Source organism: Candoia aspera, chromosome 1, assembly GCF_035149785.1.
Source record: "Candoia aspera isolate rCanAsp1 chromosome 1, rCanAsp1.hap2, whole genome shotgun sequence".
Taxonomy (NCBI): Eukaryota; Metazoa; Chordata; class Lepidosauria; order Squamata; family Boidae; genus Candoia; species Candoia aspera.
In genome coordinates, this window is record NC_086153.1 from 336568747 (window position 1) to 336593380 (window position 24634).

General features: G+C 45.9%; 1 protein-coding gene across 1 annotated transcript in view; it reads right to left on the minus strand.

Moving 5' to 3' along the window:
* Positions 1-24634, minus strand: part of EFNA2 (ephrin A2) — a 209464-nt gene that overhangs the window by 23598 nt on the left and 161232 nt on the right. Inside the window, exon 2 of the mRNA XM_063290884.1 lies at positions 2462-2754. Coding sequence (XP_063146954.1) covers positions 2462-2754 — 293 coding nt within the window. The remainder of the gene's footprint in view (positions 1-2461; positions 2755-24634) is intronic.

Here is a 24634-nt window from a genome sequence, read left to right on the forward strand (position 1 = left end):
GAAGCTAATTTCAAGCGTTGGATTATTTTTTCCTTGCTGGTCGCACCTGGATCAGAGGTCTCCCTGAGAGGCTGAAGTACAGATCGTTTAGTAACCAAAACATGGTCTGGGAACCGTGTGGTCTTTAAAGCGCTGGTCCCTGGACCCTCAATGTTTCTCTAAGCACTCCACCTCCTCCCTCCCTGCTCTCTTTCGTTCTGCACCGCAGACTGGTTTATTTTTATTATTTCCTCGGAATGTGGCCCCAGCTGGGTAGCGGAGCATCCCACATTCCCAAGGCCCCGATGGAGTTTAAATAGAGTCATTCTTGCTAATTAAACCAGTCGCTGTGATTGCTTAGTTAGGATTGACAGTGTAATCAGAAGTCTGAGTTGGTCATGCCGTTTCAGATTTCTTTTTTTTTAATTATGAAAATAGATCTCAGCAGAAGATGAAATTGTGCCAGAAGGAGACACTCTTGTTGCTGTTTCAGGGACCCGTGGCCACAGTAAAACCCACAGAGACACACCAGGAGGTCAGCCACGGTGGCCCGCGTTTGGTGAACAGCCTTGCTTCTGCTGGCCGGAATGATAATATTGTGAAGACTGGCAGGGTGGTCCTGTATACATCAAACTGGGATCCTTAGAGGGAGGGCAAGGCAAACACCCTCCTAGGAAACGAAAGCCAGGGGAAAAAAACAACCAATCCTAAGGATATCCTGCAGCCGTGAGTCCCGGAGATTAAGGTGGGTGGTGGAAAGCAACGTTTCTCTGTCTTTGTCCAGAAAGTACGAAAAACGCCCTCTTTTGAGGAAAGTTCCCAATGATTAAGTTGTTTAGCATGGATAAATGTGTGTTCTCTTTTAAGATGTGGTTTTCAATTTGTCGAATCTGAGCTGAAGGCATGGAGGGCAAGGACAGTCCTATTCCCCACTCCCTAAACACACACATTCACCTGCAGGTAGTCCTCACTTAACAACCATTCGTTTAGTGATAGTTCGGACTTACAACAGGGCTGAAAAAACTGACTTGCGACCGGTCCTCACACTTTCAGCGTCCCCAAGGTCATGTGATCACAATTGAGGCGCTTGGCAACCGGTTCACATTTATGATTGTTGCAGAATCCCATGGCCATGCAATTGCCGTTTTCAACCTTCCTGAGCAGCTTCTGGCAAGCAAAATCAATGGGGAACCACGTGGTTCGCTTAAGACCCATGGTGATTTGCTTAATGACCACCACAAAAAGGTCATAAAATTGGGTCAGATTCGCTTAAAAATCACTTTGCTTAGCAACCGAAATTCTGGTCCCAACTGTGGTTGTTAAGCAAGGACCACCTGTACAAGGTTCTCTGCAGGCAGAAGATCCAACATGGTATCTCCAGTTAATGCAGGGAAACATTAATATCCTTCTGGGCTAAATTGGGGTGGGCCAACTCAATCTCTTGATTACATCTTCAACTCCGTCTTTGGAAGGGTGATAGCAGATAATGGTGATTGTGACATCCCTGCAAGGGGAGGGGCAGAATTGGAAGGAGGCGTTTTTGGCCTCTGGGAAGTGGGAGTGGGAGGCTTTTTGGAAGCAGACTGACCCTATTCCTATCCTTAAATCCACCACCCCCATCTCTCCCCAAAGGACAACACTGCATTGCTGGAATTTAGCCATTTTACTGCCAAATCCCAGCAGCACAATCTTGGGGTACAGTGAATGGTTGGGGCTGATTTGCCTTCAGATTGCTCACTATTTGTTTCAACGCACTGCAAGTCTAATAGTACAGATAGTCTTCATTTAATGACCATAACTGGGACCAGAAAACTGGTTGTTAAATGGTGTGGTTGTTAAGTGAGTCACCACATGGCCGGACCCAATTTTATGACCATTTTCCCCACGGCCGTTAAATGAATCACATGCAGACATTAAGTGATTCACCGTGGTCGTTAAGCGAATCCAGCTTCCCCAATGGATGTTTTTCGCTGGAAACCGGCAAAAAAGGTTGCAAATTGCGATCACGTGACCGCAGGACACTGCAACTGGTTGTAAATGAAAGCCGGCTGCCAAGTGCCCGAATTGCGATCACGTGACTGCGGGGTGGTGTGACATTTTGTGACAGTCGTAAGGCTGAGTACAGGTCATAAAGCACTTTTTCTCAGGCCATCGTAACTTTGGACCACAGTTAAACGAATGGTCATTAAGCGAGGACTGCCTGTATAAGCCAGCTGCCTGTGTTTCTAGGTCCTTCTTCTGCATCACAAGACCCCCTTTTATTTTTCAGGTAAGAGAGGAGCTTTTCATCCGAACAGCCCAGGTCTGAACTCCTGGAAAGCAAATGTCAGCCAGTACCCATCGCTGGTGCTGGTCTGACAGGCAAAAATCCTCATCTGATGTACAGGAGCCCCCACTTTCCCTTCCCAACCCACCCTTCTCTCCCAGGATCTCCAACCCTTTTGGATCTCATGGAAAGCCTAGGGCAGCTTTCAGTACTTACAGATGTAGTAATACTCGTGTCCCGGCCTGAATTCGAAGCCCAAGGAGAAAGGGGTGAAGAGCTGGAACTTTTCAGAGAACTTAAGGGGGCCGTTGGGGGAGTCCGGCCGGTTGCATTCCCAGCGCTTGAAGCCGTTCTGCCGATGGTCGCAGGAGCTGTGACCCTCGTAGTTGACCATGTACAAAATGTATCTCTCCATCTGGTCCATGGGAAACGGGATCTCATAGTGCGGGCAGTATATGTCCAGGTAATCGTTGATGCTGACTTCCACGGTGTAATCCGCTTGGTGGAATCTGCAACGGGAATGCCAAGAGGAAAAGGGAAGGTTAAGGGGGGCTCTCAGTCCCAGAAAACCGGAGCTCAAACCAAGGCGTGCTGCATAGGAAATAAAATAATTGGGGGGGGGGGGGGAGTGCACACAAGAAGTAGCCTGCAATGTACTGAATGCAATCTACTTACAGGTAGTCCTCGACTTATGACCACAGTTGGGACTGGAATTTCCATCGTAAGTTGTTGCGATCATAAGTTGAGTCACCATGAGACCGGGCCTGATTTTACAACCAGTTTTTTACATCGGTCATTAAACGAATCCAGCTTTCCCAGTGGGCATTTTTTGCTGGATAACAGCAAAAAAGTCACAAAACGTGATCACGTGACACCACAACCGATCATAAATGTGAGCAGGTTGCCAAGCACCCGAAATGTAATAATCCAACCGTGGGTGGTGTATGCGCAACGTTTTGCAATGCTCGGAAGTGCTTTACAGGCTCTAAAGCACCCATTCCAAGGCCGTTGTAACTTTGGACCGTCGTTAAATGAATGGTTGTAAGTCGAGGGCTACCTGTATTTATGGACTTATTTAATAACTTATTTAGTTGCCCACTTCATGGCAGTGACTCTGGGGGGTGCCCTGAGGGGTCGCACCAATAAAACATAATGCAACAATAGAAACCTAAAATAATAATACCTAACATATGCCTCGGCCTAAAAATCCAATATTCATCCATACTTCCCAGCAGATACATGAAGAAATAGCCATGATGTTGTGTTTGTGGAGGAGCATGAAAATGACTGTGCAAAATTCCTAGCGGCAGCCTTCCGCCTGTGGGATCAAAGGAGAGAACGAGGCAAATTTTCACTTCTCCTTAGCTACTTTCTTGTTGAAATGAGGCTTGTGGTTACATGCAAACCAGGCATTGTAGGTTAAAGTCAGCTTCCACGTGCTGACCCATCCCACCGCCCCCAGCCCCCATGTAATAAAAGGGTTTTATTTTAAGCCACACTTCCTCATTCCAACATAATGACAAGGCTAGAATCTATTAAGGTGGATTCAGATCCTTCCGTTTTCCTGGCGGGGTAGAGGCGAAGGCAAGGAGGCCAGGTCTCTCCTCTGGGGCAAAGATTACGGCTTACGACATGCATGAACTGGCTACGGATTCACCCGCCAGAATCTTGGAAAGAAATGATGTGAATCGCATGACCCCAGCACTGGAGCCCATCCAGCCCATCAGAGATGCAACGTGTGGAGTTGCTCGAGAAGACAGGGCAGACCCCCTGTGGTGGTCAAGGGGCTGGGAAGAATGGCAGAAACCAAGCTGCACAGGAAGGTCCGACCTTACGGAGACGGAAGAGGTCTCGGAGGTCATCAAATCCAGCGGCCAGGCCAGGCCCACCCAGGGACCCTCCCAGCCTCTTTTGCACAGGAGAGTTCATGATCTGGAGACAGGGCTTGCCCTACCCTCAGCCGGGTCTTGCCCTCTGAATGTTTGGCCCAAACCCTTTCACCCACGTTCGGGTTCTAGCTCTGCTCCTCTTCTGCGCAGTAGCCCTTCAGATCTCTGAAGATGCTCCTTCGATCCCTTCTCTTCTCCAGGTTAACTGGGATCAACTTTACCAACTGTTGCTCCCCAGGCATGCTTTCCTGTTAATTCAGTTTGGTTCCTCAAAGGGCAGTATTTTTTTTTTAATTTTTATACATACATACATACATACATACATACATACATACATACATACATACATATATTATTATTATTATTATTATTATTTCTTTTCTATCCCGCCTTTATTCTTTTTATAAGTAACTCAAGGCGGCGAACATACCTAATACTCCTTCCTCCCCCTATTTTCCCCACAACCACCACCCTGTGAGGTGGGTTGGGCTGAGAGAGAGATCCAGGGCAAAACAGCTCATGTACAGCTGCAATATTTTTAGGGATCTCATCCTCCCCTCTCATTACAATAAGGTTGGACATGCATGCAAACCAAGAGTCACTGCTATCCCCAATCCCCTGCATTTATAGGATGCTCAGGGGATGATGCTTAGAGTCACAAATAGCAGACAGGGAGACAGACAGACAGACAGAGAGCAGAATATTTTGTAAAAAGAAATATTCAGGCCGATGAAATTAACTATTTTGTTTTATTGCATCCGAATTCTACCCTGCATATTCTACTCCCTTTGGGTGGGGAAAAAGTGAATTCCGGAATCGGAGCATGGAGGTTCTTTGCATATTTCTCTTGCCTTCGGCTTCACAACAAGGGGTAGCTGATCCCTTCCTCCACTCTCTGAGAAAGACCTCGATGCTATTTTAAATTCTGGACAAACGGAGGATCACTTTGGGTGCTGTGTTTTACTGGTGCATGAATCCCTATCGCTCTGTCCCCTTAGGGGTAAGCAACACAGAAAAAAGAGTAAGAATTAGTCAGACAAAGGAATTAAATGGATGAGGTTAAAAAAAAGATAAGGAACTATACGTAAATCTAATTCACTCCATCCATCATCCAGCTGTCTCCATATGTTCTATTCTGCAAGCCATCCGTGCCTCCATACAGGGCTTCACGCATTCCTTTTTGTTCCTTAAATTCTCATCCTTCTCTTTCAAGATCTCATCAAGTCCAGCCACAACTTCCCTGGACTTCCTCCCGATCCACATGCCCTTCTTTCCTTCATTTCTTCTGTGATATGATCCTCGTTCATTCTATACAACTGATGCACTAGAAGCACCAAGAAAACAATGCACCGTTTTTATCCTATTTATTTTGTAGCGTGGCTTTAATTCCACTCCAGTGAAAAGAACTGGAAGATGGGACATCTTCGGGGACGTGAAAGCCGAGGTACCAGGGAGTGGATCTGACTCTCTCTCACACACACACACACGCCAGATATATGTAAACTCTCACAAAACCTCCTCAATGAACTCAGTGCAGCTGGACTAAAAGGCGGTTTGCCATAACTAGGCTTAATATACAGGTAGTCCTCAATTTACGACCACAATTGGGACGGGAACTTCTGTCGCTAAGCGATGTGGTTGTTAAGTGAATCATGCCCAATTTTACCACCATTTTGCCACAGTTGTTAAGCAAATCATGCGATCATTAAGCAAATCCAGTTTTCCCTGCTGACTTTGCTTGTTGGGAGCCCCCTGGGAAGATTATGTGACCCCAGGATGCTGCAACCATTGTAAATACATACTGGTTGCCAAGTAGCTGAATTTTGACCACATGACCATAGGGACATGGCAACAGTTGTAAGTGTGAGGACTGGTTGCAAGTCACTTTTTCCAGCACGGTTGTAACTTTGAACAGTCGTTAAATGAATGGTTGTAAGTCGAGGACCACCTGTACTATTAAGCAGTGTAATCAGGACAAAGTCCAAAAATGAAGAAATGAAGTTGCATATTATACATTTATTTACATTTACCTAAATGTTATGGTTTGATCTGCCTGGCCCCGTCTTTCTTCTGCTAAACTGGAGTTGCAAGCTAAAGAAAGCAGAGGTTTGGATAAGGGAGGGAGCCTCTCCTTGGCCCCTCCCTGGCCTTTGCTTGTGTGGAAACAAAGTGAGACGAGAGCACAGTCTTGGGAAACATCTGCGCCACCACTGAGATATTTCCTTAAAAATAGAGGAAGATTCTAGTTCTCACGGTTGAAGGTGAAGCACTGATTTCAGCAAGCGCAAGTCCAACTTTTGGCACAACTACATCAGCTACCCATTTGAAACAGGACTTTTTCCCAGCCCTCCCTGACAGCAATACTGACCAATCTTGGGACTGCCTGAATGTCATCCAGCATCTTGCCCAAAAGCTGAGGATTCTTGCAAACCAGACATGCAGAGAAATGTCTGTGCTACGTTCATAAAGTAAAACACAACCACACGGGGACCTTGATGGATTGTTTCCTCTTTAAAAGAAGGGCAGGTCATTTGGAACCCTAAGAAGCCCTGGGTGCATTCGAGGCGGACCTTGAGGACTAGAAACTTCCAAGCTCTATTGGCCCTCCTAACCAACCACACGGTGTCCGGTTAGGAATAAGAAGAGATCCTTCTCGTGGCAATTCTACTGCAACGGATTCTGCCGAGCCAGGATTGCCTTCCTTGCTGGGAAAAAAAACGCCAGGAGGCCGATCCAAGCTTCCCTGGAGCCCACGTGATTCCCCTAATCTTCCTCCTTCCCATTAACTTTACAAGATTAAACCAAGCACCTCTTAAAATTAATAAAACGGCAACGGTAGGTGATTAATGGAACGGGGGATCATTCTCCAACAACGATGCCTGATTAGCCCCTCCCTCCATGTATTATATTCAGAGGCACACTCCAATTTTACAGGGGTTTGGGCTTTTTTTAGGTATACTTTTTGGACAGATTATCCAAGAGATTAGAGGATTAGCAAACCAGCGAGGAAGGCACGCTGGTCCTGGGCTCTGGACAGCATGCGCTGCTTTTCTTAAGACACCATCACTAAGGGCTGTTAGAAAAGGCTGGACTTTCTGTCCCTTGAAATGCATTTCTGGCACCATCCTCAGCAATTATTTCCAGCTTCCAAATTCCTCTGCTGCCATGCAAGGAAATTATCCCCCCCTTTTTAAAAAAAAAAGTTTTTAGTCATTTGGATGACATTTACTTTAGAAATTACTTCCAAAGGTGAAGAGAATTCTGATGAAATTCTCACAGAGGGGGGGCAATGTTCTTGCAAGGGGTTTTGAATGACAAGGTGGCTAACTGGTCTGTGTGCATGTCCCATCTTCTGTGGTATATATCTGCTGGGAGACCAGTGGGCTTCCTTGGGCAGTTGGTGGACACTGGGAGAAGAGACTGTGACATTGCTTAAGTTCTTATACTCTCATCAAAGTATTACAGGTAGTCCTCACTTAACAACCATTCATTTAGTGACAATTCAGACTTACAACAGTGTTGAAAAACATGACTTACAACTGGTCCTCACACTTACAACCATCACAGTGTCCCCATGGTCACGTGATTACAATTTGGGCACTTGGCAAACGGTTCGCATTTATGACCGTCGCAGTGTCCCGTGGTCATGTGATCACCATTTTCAACCTTCCTGGCCAGGTCCTGGCAAGCAACATCAATGGGGAACCACATGATTTGCTTAATGACCATGTGGTTCACTTAACAACCACTGCAAAATAGGTCATAAAATTGAGTCAGATTTGCCTAATGGCCGCTTCACTCAGCAACTGAAATTCTGGTCCCCACTGTAGTTGTTAAGCCAGGACTACCTGTAATAATCTGTAATGTAAGAGGGAGAAGGACACGGAGGAGTCACCCAAGTACTGGCATTTTTGGCAACTGTGCAGTGTTGTCCCATTTTATTAGAACACTTGATAACTCAAAATTCCTACTTTACCAATTTTGTTCTTTTCTGCACTTCCCAATGGATTTCTCTTTTCCCATTCAGTGCAAAAGTGGGCAACCCCCACTCCTCTTTTGCACCCTCCAGATTTTGTACCACCACATCTAGGTTGCAAACCTACCAACGTACAGCAATGCAATTTCTTGCATTCTAAAAACAAGTAATCCATAAAATACGAACAAGTCATCAATAAAATGCATTAATGTTGGTCGGGAGTTGGAAGGCCCCAACATCGAAGTAACGTAACGTAACATAACGAATAAAAAATACAATACAATACAATACAGACCAAGGGGTGGAAGGCGGGGAGAAACCACTTCGAGAGAAATCTGACAATTGTATCCCCAGGTATGCTGACATTTAACAAAGCATACCACACTTCGCAATTCTCGGAAGCCCAAAATGAAATAAGCGTTGTTGCTTTTAAAAAAGGGTGCAATTCCTGGCTAAAAGGAATTCTCTGTCCCTGATTTAATGCATCCTTCTTCTCTCCACTCCAATTGGGAGTTTAACCCAGCTTGACTTGACTTCACCATGTGTATATGGGTACTTGATAATTTTGTTTACTTTTTTTGCAGGGGGGGGACCACTGCAAAGAAAGAACAGCAAATGACAAGCCTCTTTCATGTGCATCAAACCTCCCCCACACTTTTATCCCCCTGTGTTGCTCCAAGCTCACTTCAACCCTCTGATTACGATGTTTGATGTCACTCATTCCTGGGAAGAGAATGAGAAGATGTAGTGAAAGACAGAACTTATTTGGAACAGGGAAAAAACGGGGGCTCTGCAAATTCCAATACAGGCTGATCATGGAGAATGCAACTTGGTCATCCGTTGATCATATCCGTTTCTTTACCCCCATGATCCAACTCTCTGCTGGTTTGGAATGTGTGAAACAAGTAAGGCCCACCTAAGATTTTCAGTTAGTAAAAACAAGCAGTGGCATTCTCTGCATGGGCTGAATGAATGTTCCCTGACTACAAAGAGACTCTAGTTCAGTGTTTCTCAACCTTGGCAACTTTAAGATGTGTGGACTTCAACTCCCAGAATTCCCCACCTTGCTGGCTGGGGAATTCTGGGAGTTGAAGTCCACACATCTTCAAGTTGCTAAGGTTGAGAAACACTGACCTAGGGATTGAATCTGGGGCTTCTGATCTGCCGTGTGCAAGTTCTGATCCTACTACAAGTTGAACTGAGTAGGTACAGGTGGGTACCCATGCTGGCTGGGGAATTCTGGGAGTTGAAGTCCACACTTCTTAATGCTGCCAAGGTTGAGAAACACTGCTCTAGTGACACTTTAGGGCAGAAGTGAAGGATTCACAATGCAAGTGCAGGACAATTGTGTAGCTGGATTTAAGACCACAACTGCTTTTCAATGACAGTGACTGACAAAAGAATCCTGTGGCTTAAAAGTTTGCATAGTTTTCATCCAAAGTTTTGGCTGGCACTTTGCCCTCCCTCACATTTTGGGGATGTGTTCCTCCGGACTGTATTCTCCCCCTGAAAATAGAAATGCATTATTTTTTGCAATACATACATACATATGCTGGGCTAACAGATCTATAACACTCCATGAGCTGGTCCTCCGCACAGCAGAAAACATGGCTGCATCTCCATTTAAATGGAACCGATGCTAACAACCAGCTTCCCACTGTGTTGAGAAGTGGCAATTGAGCACAGCAGGGTGGGCTGGTACTCCCAGATCCTTGCACCACCACCCCACCTGACGAGCTCTGTGCGGTGTGCTATGCAACCACCACCACAAGGGAAGCGTGGAGGGTGAGTGAGAAAGCAAAACACAAACACACAAGAACAGAAAAGCTGTGCTAGATTGGGCCACTGGCTCATCTTGTCCATCATTCTGGGGCTCAGCAAGATGGCTACATTATCTTCTAGGTCGGTGTTTCTCATCCTTGGCAACTTTTAAGATGCGTGGACTTCAACTCCCAGAATTCCCCAGTCAGCCATGCTGGCTTGGGAATTCTGGGAGTTGAAGTTCATGCATCTTAAAGTTGCTAAGCTTGAGAAACACTGCTGTAGGCTATGAGCTGGCAAAAAAGCTTCAGCTGATCTCAGTGGCAAGGCTCATGAGTGATGCTGCCCTTGTCTTAGGGACACAAATGAGGAATTCCCTCGATTTTGCTTCTTTTCTCACCAAGTGCTCCCTGTGGGTGGAAAAACCACCAGAACTGCTGTCCTTTGCATGCAGTGGGTGAGGATGGGTGGCTGAGCACCAGCAAGGATGCAGACCAGAGGTTCACCTACCTGTCAAGGTAGGCAATTTATGAACACGGTTGAGCTTTTCTGAAAGAGCACTCAACACGGCTGACAGTCAAAGCAGGGAAGAAGCAGGGGGAGATGGAGATGATGATGATGATGAGCAGCTCTGGGACTTTAGAATTCAGACAGACAAGCATGTGCCACAAAACACCCCAGACTTAAGAAGTGTTGATAAGCAAGACAAAAATGTCTGGATAGTGGACATTGCAATACCTGGAGACAGCAGAAGAGAAGAGAAAGAACTGGGGAAAATCACAAAATATAAAGACCTGCAAAGAGAGGTAGAACGACTGTGGCAAAGGAAAGCAAAGGTCGTACGAATAGTAAGAGGCGACTTGGGTGCAACCCCAAAACATCTGGAGCACCCCTTGAACGCCACCAGCATTGACAAAATCACCATCAGTCAATTGCAAAAGGCAGCTTTACTTGGAACCGTTTCCATCCTGTAATAATTTTGTTCAGTTGCTTCCGACTCTTTGTGACTTCATGGACCAGCCCACGTCGTCACCACCCCCAGCTCCCCCAGGGACGAGTCTGTCACCTCTAGAATATCATCTATCCATGGTACTGATCCATTTAGTTTTCACGGCAAGAATACTGGGGTGGGTTGCCATTACCTTCCCCGGGGATCGCATTTAGTCCAACCTCTCTGTCACGACCTTCCCATCTTGGGCGGCCCTTCACGGTTTAGCTCATGGCATCATTGAGGTGCTCAAGCTCCAGCACCACAACAAGGTAACGATCCTTTGCTGAAGCCTGTAATAATACCTTTAATATTATTGAACAACAATGTCTGCCTATCCCAGGTCCTTCAGAAGGACTTGATAGGTGGACAAAAATGCCAAATCCAGTCTAAGCGTTTTCCCAACCCTGGGAAACCTCGCCAGGGTTGTTGTGAAACCAGAAAAAGCCACCAGCCATCAAGGCCAGAGGTGATGCCTGATCACTTAAGAAGGCTAAGATTTTAGCTGCAGTTAGGGGGAAAAAAGAGGGGTACGCCAGCGCAATTTGCTGCAAGTCACATTGCCATTTTGGCTGATGCGAGAACAGCCAGGAAGGTCGGCAAGCTGATGCCCACCTGGGCAAGTTCCTTCTAATTTTAACGTAGCCAGGAAACAGAGAGGCCCCAAAACCAGCAGTTTAGGCACTTGCCATTCAGCTCAACAGTAAGAACTGGGATTTGTGATGCTAATCAAAAACACAAAGCCCCTTCTTGGTTTCTTCTGGACCAATTCTCCACCTGTTTTGCTGTTCCTCCCTTAGCACTTCTAAAGATACCGTCCAGGCCACTGTAGGTGGCAAAAAAATGTGGCAGCTGCAGTTCACAAAAGCTGGTGCCTCTTAATAAAACTGGTTAGTCGGAGAAGGTGCTACCAAATTCCTCATTTTTTGCCAGCTAGGCTGCTGGAGAGCGTGCCAGCGTTTAACACTGGGGAGAAGTGGTTTTGTCGCATTGCTTTCCAGCTTTGCCATCCGCACCCACTTGTCCAAAGCTCTTGAAAGGACGTTCCCACCAGAGCGAGGGCCCTGTGCCCGAACAGTTTTCAAGAGGGCCCATACAAGGGGATATTAGCAAAAGAAGCAAACACTCTGCGTTTGCCCTGTGCTTTGCAGGATTATGCTGCCAAGGAATGCCCAACGGCACAGGGATTTTCATATTATTATTATTATTTATTAAACTTATATCACCGCCCATCTCCCCCAATGGGGGACTCTGGGCGGTTTACAATAAATAAATAGAACAATATGGAGCAACCAAATAACTTTCAAAGGCATGCATGGATGGGCTTCAACTCCCAGAATCCCCCAGCCAGCTTGGCCATTGCCAGGGGATTCTGGGAGTTGAACAGACCATATTCTGCAGCTGGCAAGGCTCTGGCATTGATCTGGTATGGTAAGGCAAGCCCTGGGCTGCGGTGGGGCAGGGTTATTTCCAGTCTGAGCTCTCTATGTTTTAATCATTCATTCATCAAGGAAGCCTGGGGTCCAGCCATCCCCAGGGACTACAACAACCAGACCAGCTGGGAATTTTGGGGATGAGTGTCCCAGTGCAATGAGAAGACAACTGATCAGGGCTGCATCTGGGGGGGGGGGGCAACCAGGGCATGTGCCCTGGGCACCACACTGGGGGGGGCACCAAAATGATCGTGGGGGGGGGGGCATCAAAATGAGTGCCGAATCCGTGTTTGCCCTGGGTGACACAGACCCTAGCTGCAGGCCTGCAACTGACTGGGGAAGAGTGATATTCTTTTTATTTGTGGCAAGAATAGGAAAAGTGTGCAAGCAGGCTGGAGAAAGTATTGAGAGCAATTAACTGTAACCCTAACCCAGAGTTTCTGGGAGTCAGGGAGCATATAAATTTAATATTTTATTTTATTTATTTTCTTTCTCGCTCACAATTTGGGAACCAAGAGAAGGTATATCTCATCAAGATGATTTACAGCTTGAACCAGGAAGTCATTTTTTGTTCAAGGGTTGATCGTAAGATTGCATACATTGCATTAAATATGGATGACGTCATCAACTAGTGGTGCTGGAGAACTCTGTTCACAGCAGTCAAGCATGACAGTTCTATGGAGCCTCCAGAGTCTGATGCAGTATACCTTTGCAGATCATTTGCTAGGGAACATGAATGAGAAGGTGCTATTGCATTCATCCTTGTTTGGGGGATTCACAAAAGCAAACTTTTGGATCTGACCCCATCAGGCGATGCGATTTTCTTTTTTGAGTAGTTTATCAATGCCTACTTAGCTATAATAATTGAATTATCAAGGATTTTTTTTCTCAAGCAACTAATCAATATTAATCAATCAATGAACGAACAAGAGGCAGTGTGATATAGAGATGAAGACACTGGGCTAGGACTGGAGAGAACTGGGTACAAGTGTTTTTGGGGTGACTCTGGGCTAGTCAATCTTGTCTGCCTCACAAGGTTGTTGTTACTGGATAAAAGTGGAAAAGGGAGTGCTACGTATGCTGTCTTGAGGTCTCGGAGGAAAAATACAACATAAATTTAACAATGTATGCATTAAATAATAAAGTTGGTTTGCAGAGACTGTCTGCTACTGAATACTGTCTACAAAGGGAATTACAGCAAGATTCCTGCACTGAAGGGGGGGTTGACTGGATGATCTTCATGGGACCCTTTTCAGTCTAAAATTGTATAGCTTTCTCCAGTCTGTAGATTTCCTGAATGTCCCTTTTGGGCCTGAGTTACTGAGCAAAAAGAAAAGGAAAAATGAAGACATCAGAATTAACGAATGACTGATTTGATCAGCAAAGCTTTTTGTAAAATTCTGTCCAGTCAAATTACACCCTTCCAAGGAACTATTTTACAAGTGCTTACTCCTGTCTTCCACGGCTCAGCAAACTCTGCTGGCTGGCCAAAGAGGAAACACTCTTTGGCAAAGCAACATGTGAAGATGAACCAAAGGGCAACTCAACAACCCAACTTTGTGGCCGACCACAGGCCACAAATCTCACAGAAGCAATGCTGTGGCCTTTGTCCCCCCAAATATCCAGAAATAGCCACTGCTTTTAGAGATGGATTCCGAAGTTAAAAATGCCCAGTCAGTGAGCATCTCTTCTCCTGTGGGTAAACCATTTACCATTCCTACTACACTGTGCTCCAGAGTTGATTTGCAGGGAAAACTGAATTGGCTTTTCTTTGGTTGGGATTTAAAGCGTGTTTCACCTCTTTCAAGGCTGATATTAAAGCATTTCTCCCCCCTTCTCTGCCTCTGATTTTCAGCGTTTGAGGGGGCTCTGGGGGCTGAGTGGGATCCTGTAGACCCCAGACCCCCATCCCCACATCTTCCAAGGCTGAATCCCAAAAATACAGCAGCTTGATTGCCCTGTTCCTTCTTGAAGCATCCTTCTCCAAGATTTCACCTCCCAGAATTCCCAGCCTTCTTGTGTTCTTAGGATAGCTATGGATAGAAAGAACCTCCATAGTCAGAGGTACTCTACATTGTCAAGCAAACACTGGAGCCATTATTGACAATGATAACAAATTGAGGGTAATGAAATTGGCTCTGCAGGCTTGGAAGCTGTCTAACCGCTACATGGGAGGGGGGAGAAAGCTGGGGGAGTTTCCCCCTATTTAGTGGCATTTGGTATCTGCTTAGCATCTGTGAGGAGCATGATGCTGGACTAGGTGGGCTCTCAGTTTGAGCCAGCAGAGTTCCTAGTATGTTCGTATGAACCAGCAAAATCATCTAAAACCTATTAAGCAAATGAGCACAATTGCTTTTAATTAAATTAATTTGTTTAATGAAATTAAGTGAAACTTGCATGATTTCCCTTGCTTTGCATAGTTTATTCTGCGGCTTCAAATCTTCCTCTTAAGTCACCCAGCTTTGGTGCATCAGGGGAAGGAGAGAGTAGTTAAACAGGAGTACTTAACCTATTCACTGCGATAAAATTTTCTCCACCTTCCCTTTCCAGCCTCTGAAACCTTCAGGTGGAAGAGCTAGGAACGGGTTGTTTTAATTGAAAATGTCAATTAGAAAGCTGCGTTGCAACGGAATTATGATGCTATGCACGGGGAACCGGATCGCATTAAGCGAATATTCCTAGCCATGACGGGCAGTAACTTCCCAAGGATCTAAAAACATTGTCTGGGCAAATAATTGCTTATTTGTTAACCCCAAGCTGAAAGCCAGTTCTATCCGTGGGCAAAGGGACAGGAGGTTCCTCTAGAGGTGAGAAGCCATCAATGAGGGCAAAAAGAAAGCTACACCCTTGAGAACAAATCAAATCCTTTCACTATTATGATGATCTTATCACTACCTTTCCCAATTCATTCTGGGAGCTTTATTATTGACTGAAGGGCATCCTCCGGCAGATGCTCAAAAATACCAAACGGGGGTTGGGTGGTACCACGCACTTACCCAGGGTCACCTGAATCAAGTTCCTTTTTATGAATCTAATTTTCTTGGTTTGTCCAACACTGCACTATCAACTTACCATATTGGCTGATGGCCAGCGTTTCTCAAACTTAGCAACTTTAAGATGTGTGGACTTCAGCTCCCAGAATTCCCCAGCCAGCATGCTTTAAGTTGTGTGGACTTCAGCAACCAGAATTCCCCAGCCAGCATGCTTTGAGATATGTGACTTCAGCTCCCAGAATTCCCCAGCCAGTATGCCTCGAGATGTGCAGACTTCAGCTCCCAGAATTCCCCAGCCAGTATGTTAGCTGGGGAATTATGGGAGTTGAAGTCCACACATCTTAAAATTGCCAAGGTCAAGAAACACTGGTCAACCCCTTCCTCTCAACCCATTCACTCTTCCATCATGTATTTGTTTTGTGACTTAATGCTCTCATTCATTTTCTCTCTGAGAAAACATCCACAGCTTTTATACGGGTCCCCTACTTTTGTGTTCAGTCCATGTTCATTCGGCATCATTCAGAGTCATCATTAAATAAATAAATAAACAAACACCCATTCTTCTTTTTTTGCACCTTCTCTCCTCTAATTCAAGCAAACACACCTCTACAGCAGTGCTTCAGAAATATTTTTTTTCTCTCAGGCCGCCTTCCCACTCCAAAAATTTTGGAGGACCCCAAAAGAGCATTTCTTTGCTTATCGATACTTGCCATATTTAAAATTAAAATTGATGCATTTGCAGCCACTACCACTTCTCATGATTGTTTGATGGGATTTTAATATTGTATTTTTTTCAACATAGGCTGGCAAATAATTTTGATTTCGTGGAACCCTGAGAGGGTCTTGGGGGACCCCCAGAGGCCCTAGGACCACACTTGAAGAAACAATGCTCTCAAGCAGCCCATTCCTACTTCATTCAACTTATTTTTCTGTTTTTCCTAATACACCCAGTTCTCATGATTTTTACACACAACCATTTTAGTTTCTTTCAACAGCCTACCCGCTACTTAGCACTTCATGCTAAACCCTCTTTCCATTTCCCTATCTTTAATAAAGAGATTATTTATTGCCAGTTTGGTCTAGTCGTTCAGGCAGCAGGCTAGAAACCAGGAGGCTGTGAGTTCTAGTCCTGCCTCAGGCATGAAAGCTGGCTGGGTGACCTTGGGCCAGTCCCTCTCTCTCAGCCCAACCCACCTCACAGGGTTGTTGTGGGGAAAATAGGAGGAGGAAGGAGTATTAGGTATGTTCACTGCCTTGAGTTATTTATAAAAACAATAAAGGCAGGATAGAAAATAAATAAATAAAATAAATAAAATAAACATTTAACCAAGGTACACAAATTCATCTACCTGCTCTAGTTCTTTGTCATGCATGCAGGATTTGCAATCATTCACACCATTTTCCCTGTCAAACAAAGCTACCTCAGTCTTTGCTCCATTAATTTTCAGATGCTTCTTGTTGCATCATACAATCTAACTAGCATTTGCTGCAAATCATTCAGGTTGTCAGCTAGCAATACAGCATCAAAAGTATATGCACACTTATGGCTACAACCAATGCTCCTTTAATGGCACCAGAAGTGTTTCTTATACCTTTCTGGTGAGGCAAACACCAGTCTCAAGAGCAAGCCCATTTGGTCCTAATCAACAAGGGTATAAATTCAGGTAGTCCTCACTTAACAACCAGAATTGGGACCGGAATTTCAGTTGCTAAGTAAAGCGGTCATTAAGCTAATCCAACCTGATTTTACAACCTTTTTTGCAGTGGTTGTTAAGTGAATCACTACAGGTGTTAAGTGAATCACATGTTCGTTAAGTGAATCACGCAGTTCTGCACTGATTTTGCTTGCCAGAAGCCAGCAGGGAAGGTAGAAAATGGTGATCACGTGACCACGGGACGCAGCAATGGTCATAAATGTGAACCAATTACCAAGTACCCAAATCATGACCATGTGACCGGGGGGATGTTGAGACTGTCTTAAGCATGAGGACCAATCACAAGTCGTTCTTTTCAGCACCATCGCAAGTCCAAACCATCACTAAATGAATGGTCATTAAGCGAGGACTGCCCGTATGCACAGGCTCATTTTCCTAGAAGCTTAATACCCCTGAGAAGGTTTTCTTAGAAAGAGAGGGCAGGTAGCCAAGGAAGGGAGTGAAAAGCTAGATATTCTGCTGTGTCCAGGACTTTCTGCTGAGGTCTGTCAAACTTGTCCATTGGCAATGGCTCCCAATATTTATCCATCAATACATTAAACAACCAAGGGAGCATCACATATTCTTCTGTTACTCCCTGCTCAGCATTGCACCATTTGCTAAACATGCCATTTATTTGCATGCCTGCTTTATTTTCATCATATACCACTTACCGCATTCAGCAACCAACCTCCCATTGGTGCAAAATATTCCATAATTCATGCCTACTCACTTTATCAGGCAGTTTCTCTATATCAACAAACATAGAATAAACTTTCTCACATTCATCCACTTCCCAAGGCCTTAGAGAAGGGCAAAAATCTGCACCCGCGTGCATGCACACAATAAACTTGGACTGCATCTCTCAAATTTTGCTCAGTCAGCCCTTCCACACAGACCAGACTAGGAAACCAAAGTCATGTAGGCCAATCCTACTTTTACTGGAAAGTTGTAACAACTGAACCTTGCAAGTCTGAATGCATCTCCCCCCTCCCTTTCCCTATGTTTGTGTGAACTAGGGAGGGCCTTGTCTGAGACATTTTTTCAGTTTACATCCCTGCCCCAGACTCAGTCCTCTCTTATCCGACTGTTGCCTTGGCAGCGGCTCTTCCTCCTATCCCTTAATGCCATTTCCTCTTCCCTCTACACTGCCATGCCTCTTTGTCAGCTCTACAGACTAAGAAACCAACGCCATACAGATCAGGACTTTTTTTTTAAATCCATTCAATCGTGTCCGATTCTTGGAGACGGCTTGGACAAGTCCCTGCAGTTTTCTTGGCAAGGATTTTCAGAAGTGGCTTGCCATTGCCTCCTTCCCAGGGCTGAGAGAGAGGGACTGGCCCACTGTCACCCAGCTGGCTTTGCCCCTAAGGTGGGACTAGAACTCACAGTCTCCCGGTTTCTAGCCTGATGTCTTCACCACTACACCAAACTGGCCCTTGGGTCAAGATTACTATTGTAACAGCTGCCTTGCAAGTCTGAATGTGTGTCCCCCTCCCTTCCTCTCTTTATCTTCATGTAAAGTAGGGAGGGGCTTGACTTAGACGGTTTTCTCACATTACTTTCCTGGCTTGGCCTCAGGCCCCTCTTATCTAACCACTGCCTTTGAAGCAGCTCTTCCTCCTGCCCTTGTAAAGTTGGCATGAACCTTTCCTCCCTGCATACTTTCTTCACAACTTCGCTCTTCGCCAATCAGACTACCTTCATTCCAAACGACCACGTCCATCCTTCTGTTTTTTTCTTTTGTTCCTTTGGTTAATTCGTGTGGCTTTCTGCTTACTGTTCTTCCACTCCAAATTGCAATCTTCCATGAGCCCATTATGGCTTTGTCAACTGAGAATTTCACACCTAACACTGTTTAACAGCCGACAAGGTTACCAGCCTTAGCTGCGCCCCCGCTGGGCTAACGTGCTACTTGCTCTGCTAACAACAACGACATAACTGATCCATTTTCACCCATTTGGGGCAGGATGCCACATGCCCGACCAGAGCCCAGGTTTATTCCAAGCAGGCTATGCTACTTCGCAAGCCAACATAGCATTGCCTGCATCCCTCCAGTGTGGAAGTACAAACAGTGTAATGATACACGCTTGGGATATGCTTGATTGGCAAATTCCTGTAATTTCAGTCTGTCTTTTGAAAAAAGCAGGATGGGAGAAAAATCACCATGTTAAAAAAAAAGGTCAGCAAAGATATCAGACAAATCTGATGAAACATTATCTCTGGTCACAGACTTTGGGAATCATCTGTTTGAAAATGAGACACAGACAGATGTTTTCGTTCCTCTGTTGTAACGTGTGTTGACTGTATTCATGCTTGGCTGATCTTGCATATTGACAATCTATTTTCCTGATATTTTTTTTAACGGATCATACATTCTGATAGTTAAATAAATCATCTTTCCTTTGCTGGCGTTGTCGGGAGATTGCCGTTTGCAGACTCAGGAGCAAGGATCAAAGGCAGATGATCAGCCAGTAGGGAATTTGGGGGGGATTCCTAAGGCTTGGGAAAGCTATAATCCTTGATGCTCACAAGCCAGCATTCACATCCATGGTTTTCCAAGTCAGCCTGCAGATCTAGCTACACACATGAACACAGAGAGGGCAAAATTGCTGGGTATGGTTAAACAATTACCATCAAACTCCCACAAAGGCCAGTACAAAACCTCGGGGTGGGGGGGAGAGTTGCTGGGGAATGAGATTGGGGCCACATGACACACTAAGCCAGGGTTTCTCAACCAGGGTTCTGTGGCACCCTCGGGTTCCTTGAGAGCTCACCAGAGGTTCCCTGGGAGATCGGGATTTATTTAAAAAATTATTTCAAATTCAGGCAACTTCACATTAAAGAGGTAAGCTTCATCCTTTATTTTCAGTTTAAGAGCACTGTTAATGCCTTACATACAGGCCAACCCATGAAACGAATAGAATAATTTTGTAACGTCTGGCCTATATCTGAGCCTGAATGCGCAGGGGTTTCCCAAGGCCAGAAAAATATTTCAAGGGTTCCTCCAGAGTCAAAAGGTTGAGAAAGGCTGCACTAAGCAAACTCATCTCATTTCTCAGATGCAAAACAATCCCTTCCTGATACAGGAGCGGATTTCCAGTGTGGGCAGAGAATCAGCCTTAGATGACTTGTGATGTCCCGGCAACTCTACAGCTGAAGAGGACAGCATAAAAAATCTCTTGCCCTTCAGTAACTGGTATTCAGCGACAAACTGAGCATGGCAGTTGCTGACAGGCCCTCCTGCCAGGAATTTGCTGCATTCCTGTCTAGTGCCATCCAAGCTGAAGTCCCATGCTGCATTAGGTGGCAGTGAGTTCCATAAGTGCCACAATTCTGCTTCGCTTTCTATTGTCTGCCCTGAATTTCCTGCCTATGACAACCGCCCCACTCAACCCCAGTTCTCAGACAAAGACATCTCTGGTGTCTTCTGGGGAAAGCAAAATAGGGTGATTATACTGTATATCACTATGGGCAAATCTCAACAGGGAAGGGAAGGGAAGGGAGTAAATGGATGAGGAAGGGAAAGGAAGGAGTTAATGTGGATGATGGGAGACAGAAGGAAGAAAGGAAGATTAATATAGATTCTGAGAAAGAAAAGGGAAAGGGAAAGGGAAGGGGAAGGGAAAGGGAAAGCAAAAAAAAGGACAGGGAAAGAGAAACAGAAAGAGAAAGGGAAAAGGGAAGGGGAATGGGAAGGGAAAAGGGAAAGCAAAAGCGAAAGGGAAGGGAAGGGAAACGGAAAGGACACTATATCCTTTTCAAGGATTTTCCTTTAAACTCAGGGACAGCTTGATCTGTGAGCATCACAGTTTCTCAAGGAGCTGGCAAATGCCGGTACGCTTGCTTCATAAGGGCCTGGATCACAGAGGGAAATAAGCTAATGAATGCAAAGGGTTTCCCCCCACCTTTTTCCTGGGTGGTCTTTGTGGATGCGTGTTTCTGCGAGTTTCTCCTGTCCTTTCTTCCCCCCCATCCGTTGCACCAGTCCTGCCCCTGGGCAAGGTAACTGCAAAATATGAAAGGCTTCCCTTCCTGGCGGAGAAGCAGCTGTCCATGCCTGCAACATCTGTCCGTGGCTGTTAAGGCAAGGTGGCACAGAATGGGAACAATAAAAGCAGGGGAGGATTATTTGATCTGTTGGATGGAGGGATCCATTTGGAACGTTTTAAAGAAAAAAAATATATATTTGATCCCTGCATCTCGGAGGAGCCAGCGTGACAAATAAACAGGAAAGGGTTTTGGAAAAGGAGAAAGAAAAAAATAGAGACATGGTGTGCACCCTCCAGGCCCCCATGGAGAGCCGACCCACCCATTGGGGATTTTCTTCTTTATCGCTGGGCGCGCCCATTGCTGCTGAAGGAGAGGACCCTGCAAAGGAGATGCCAAACACACTACGGTCCCTGGGATGCGGCAGAAGCCCACAAGGTGTGTCTCCTTTCCTTTCAGGCTCCCTGGATGGGCTGCCCAACACCCAACCAGTGACTTGGACATTCTTACTGGGGCGGTCTGAATGTTCCCAATTCCACCCAGCTGGCAGAGGGAGGAGAGGGGCTGTGGCCCCCTCCCCCCTGCTTGGCTGCCTGTCCGCAGGGGGGCCTCAATGCAGCCTCAGCCTCAGCGACTGGCCCAGGAAGGACCCCGCTTGGGCATGCTCAGAAACACCTTTGCTCTCCTTGAATCTGTATAACCCTTCCTTCCTTCTCTCTTACTCAACATCCAGATTCTCTCCTCTCCCTCCCTCTTTTCCCTCCCTCCCTCCTCTCCTTGAATCTATATTAATCTATTTCCTTCCTTCTCTCCTTCCTATCATCAACTCCTTTTCTTTCTTCCTTTCTCAGAATCTACAGTATATTAATCTTCTTTTCTTCCTTCTCTCCCTCCCAGCATCTCCTCTCCTCTTCCCCTCCCCGTTCCTCTTCCTCTTTTTCTATCTTTCTTTGGCTGTTTTCACACAACCTGCTTAACAAGTTCAGGGGAGCAAGTACGTTCTCGGCACAGAACACCACACCTCTTCATTATTACCTTGGGTAATGCTTTCATCGGCCTGGGGTGCGGTGGGAACCCAGCCGTATGGCCATTCCTGGCTCCATACATCGTGTAAACTGAGAAAATTAACAAGCTAATGCACTAAACAGATTAAGTGTGTGGCTTGAACACAGCTTCCATTTCTTACCTTCCTTTCTCTCTCACCCTTTTTTCTCCCTCTTCTGCCTTCTCTTTGTCTTACACTTTCCTTCTGTTCCTTTCTTATGTAGCATTTTTTTCCCTCTTGTTTTTTCATTCCATATTTTCCTTTTCCTCCCTCTTTAGATCTTTCCTTCCCTCCTGGCCTTATTATTTCTCCTACAGTCTCTCTTTTATTTATCTCCCCTTTTGCCTAATGATGGCCTATCCTCCCCCCTCCCCCCTCCCTCCCCCCCCCTCTTCTAACCCTTTCTTTCTCTTGATCTCCCACAGGATGTGGTTAAAAAAGTCAAGATGGCTCCACAGCAGTAACATTGAAGTTCCACACAGGCGATGCACATGAGAACAGGCGGAGCTTTGACAGCATCGCAGCCACCATCTTGACTTTATCATACCCTGCAGACACCCCTGTGCCAGGGGTTTGGCCCATCCCAGACATTGGATTCTTCTTGCTACCGCTGCATTAAAGGAGAAAGAAAGAAGGCTAGATTCCCATGGTTTCCCAAGACTATGTAGGCCAAGCGCTGCAATTCCAAAGGAGGAAAAGCTGAGTTGGCCCAGAGGAAAATATCTGCCTCTCTGCCGGGCTCCATCCGCAGCTGGCACACAGTAGCATGCCTGTGGTCAGCCGGGCACTCCAGCTGGGAGATACAGGCTATACAAGGCTGGGAAGAAAGTTATCAGCTGGTTATCTGAAATACAAGTCCTGTTCTCCACGTGGTGCAACAAGCTTGAAATGTGAGTCTGGGGGAGGGCCGGGGAAGAGGGTGGGTGGGAGCTTCCATGGCACAGGGGGAACAGATGATCTTGCGCCAGGAAAACAAAGGGAGTTGGACTGGGACTGCAGGTGTGCATCTGTGATGGAGGGTGCATGTGCACGCATCATCCGGGTGCTTTTAAGCCTCAAAGAGGCAGGAGGGCCCCCCTCTCACTTTCTTTCCGCATCCTATGCCAATGTCATTCCCCCCCTCCATTGTTTTTAGCCCTTTGAAGCCAACGGCTCAGCAAATGGGAGACCCCCAAACACTGCACAGTTCTTGAGTGTGAAAAGAATCTGTCCTGCTGATCTTTTCACATGCTAAACCATGGTGGGGATGGAGACCCCCTCCATGGGAGGGGCAGGGCCATCGCTCCCATTGTTTCCCCCTTAGAAAAGGCCCCGTGGGCAGAGGTGGGGGAGGAGAAAATTTCCACTCCTGGAAACCAGATTTATAGCAAAATCTCTCCTGCTTTGGGCATCAGGCGTCCTTTCTGCCCTTTCCCTGTGCAGAAAAGCCGCAAGGCACAAAATATTTCTTCTTGCTGATCAGTTGGCACAATGAAAGGAAGATTTTGGAGAAGACATTACTACTAAGATAAGGATAAGAAGAAAGAGGAGGAGGAGGAGGAAGAAAAGGGGAGGAGGAGGAGGATTCACTGGAAAACAGTTGCACTGAAAAAAACGCTAAAATAATATTTTAAGTGTCAAAGCCACAGAGCCATTCTGCTTCCACCTTTAGTTAACTGATCAATTCAGCTCCCGATCTTCCTTTAAACACGGCAAGGATTCCTTCTGCCCATCCCTGTTTATCCTCAGAACAATCCTGCAAAGGTTGTCAAATAGACTGATGGTCAAGCAGATTGATGGTCTCAAGGCTGCCAGAATTGGAACTGGGGTCTCCCAGCTCTTAATCTGACCACGGCCATACACCCCTCTTTCGCTTCTCTTCTTCCCAGCATGCTTTATGAGACCCCTAATCTCTCCTCGGTCTCTGAAGAGGGAAATTTAAGGCATTTTAGTCCCACAACTCTTCAGCAAAGGATCGTTACCTTGTCGTGGTGCTGGAGCTTGAGCACCTCAGTGATGCCATGAGCTAAACCATGAAGGGCCACCCAAGACGGGAAGGTCATGACAGAGAGGTCAGACTAAATGCGATCCCTGGGGAAGGTAATGGCAACCCACCCCAGTATTCTTGCCGTGAAAACTCAATGGATCAGTACAACCAGAGATATGTCGGTATACCATCGGAAGATGAGACCCCCAGGTCGGAAGATGGTCAAAATACTACTGGGGAGGAACAGAGGATGAGTTGAACTAGCCCCAGACATGATGACGCAGCTAGCTCAAAGCCAAACGGATGGCTAGCGGTCGACGGTGCTGGTGGTGAACGGCGAATCCGATGTTCTAAGGATCAACACTCCATTGGAACCTGGAATGTAAGATCTATGAGCCAGGGCAAATTGGATGTGGTTATTGGTGAGATGTCAAGATTAAAGATAGACATTCTGGGCGTCAGTGAACTGAAATGGACTGGAATGGGCCACTTCACATCAAATGACCACCAGATCTACTACTGTGGACAAGAGGACCACAGAAGAAATGGAGTAGCCTTCATAATTAATAGTAAAGTGGCTAAAGCAGTGCTTGGATACAATCCAAAAAATGACAGAATGATCTCAATTCGAATTCAGGGCAAGCCACCTAACAT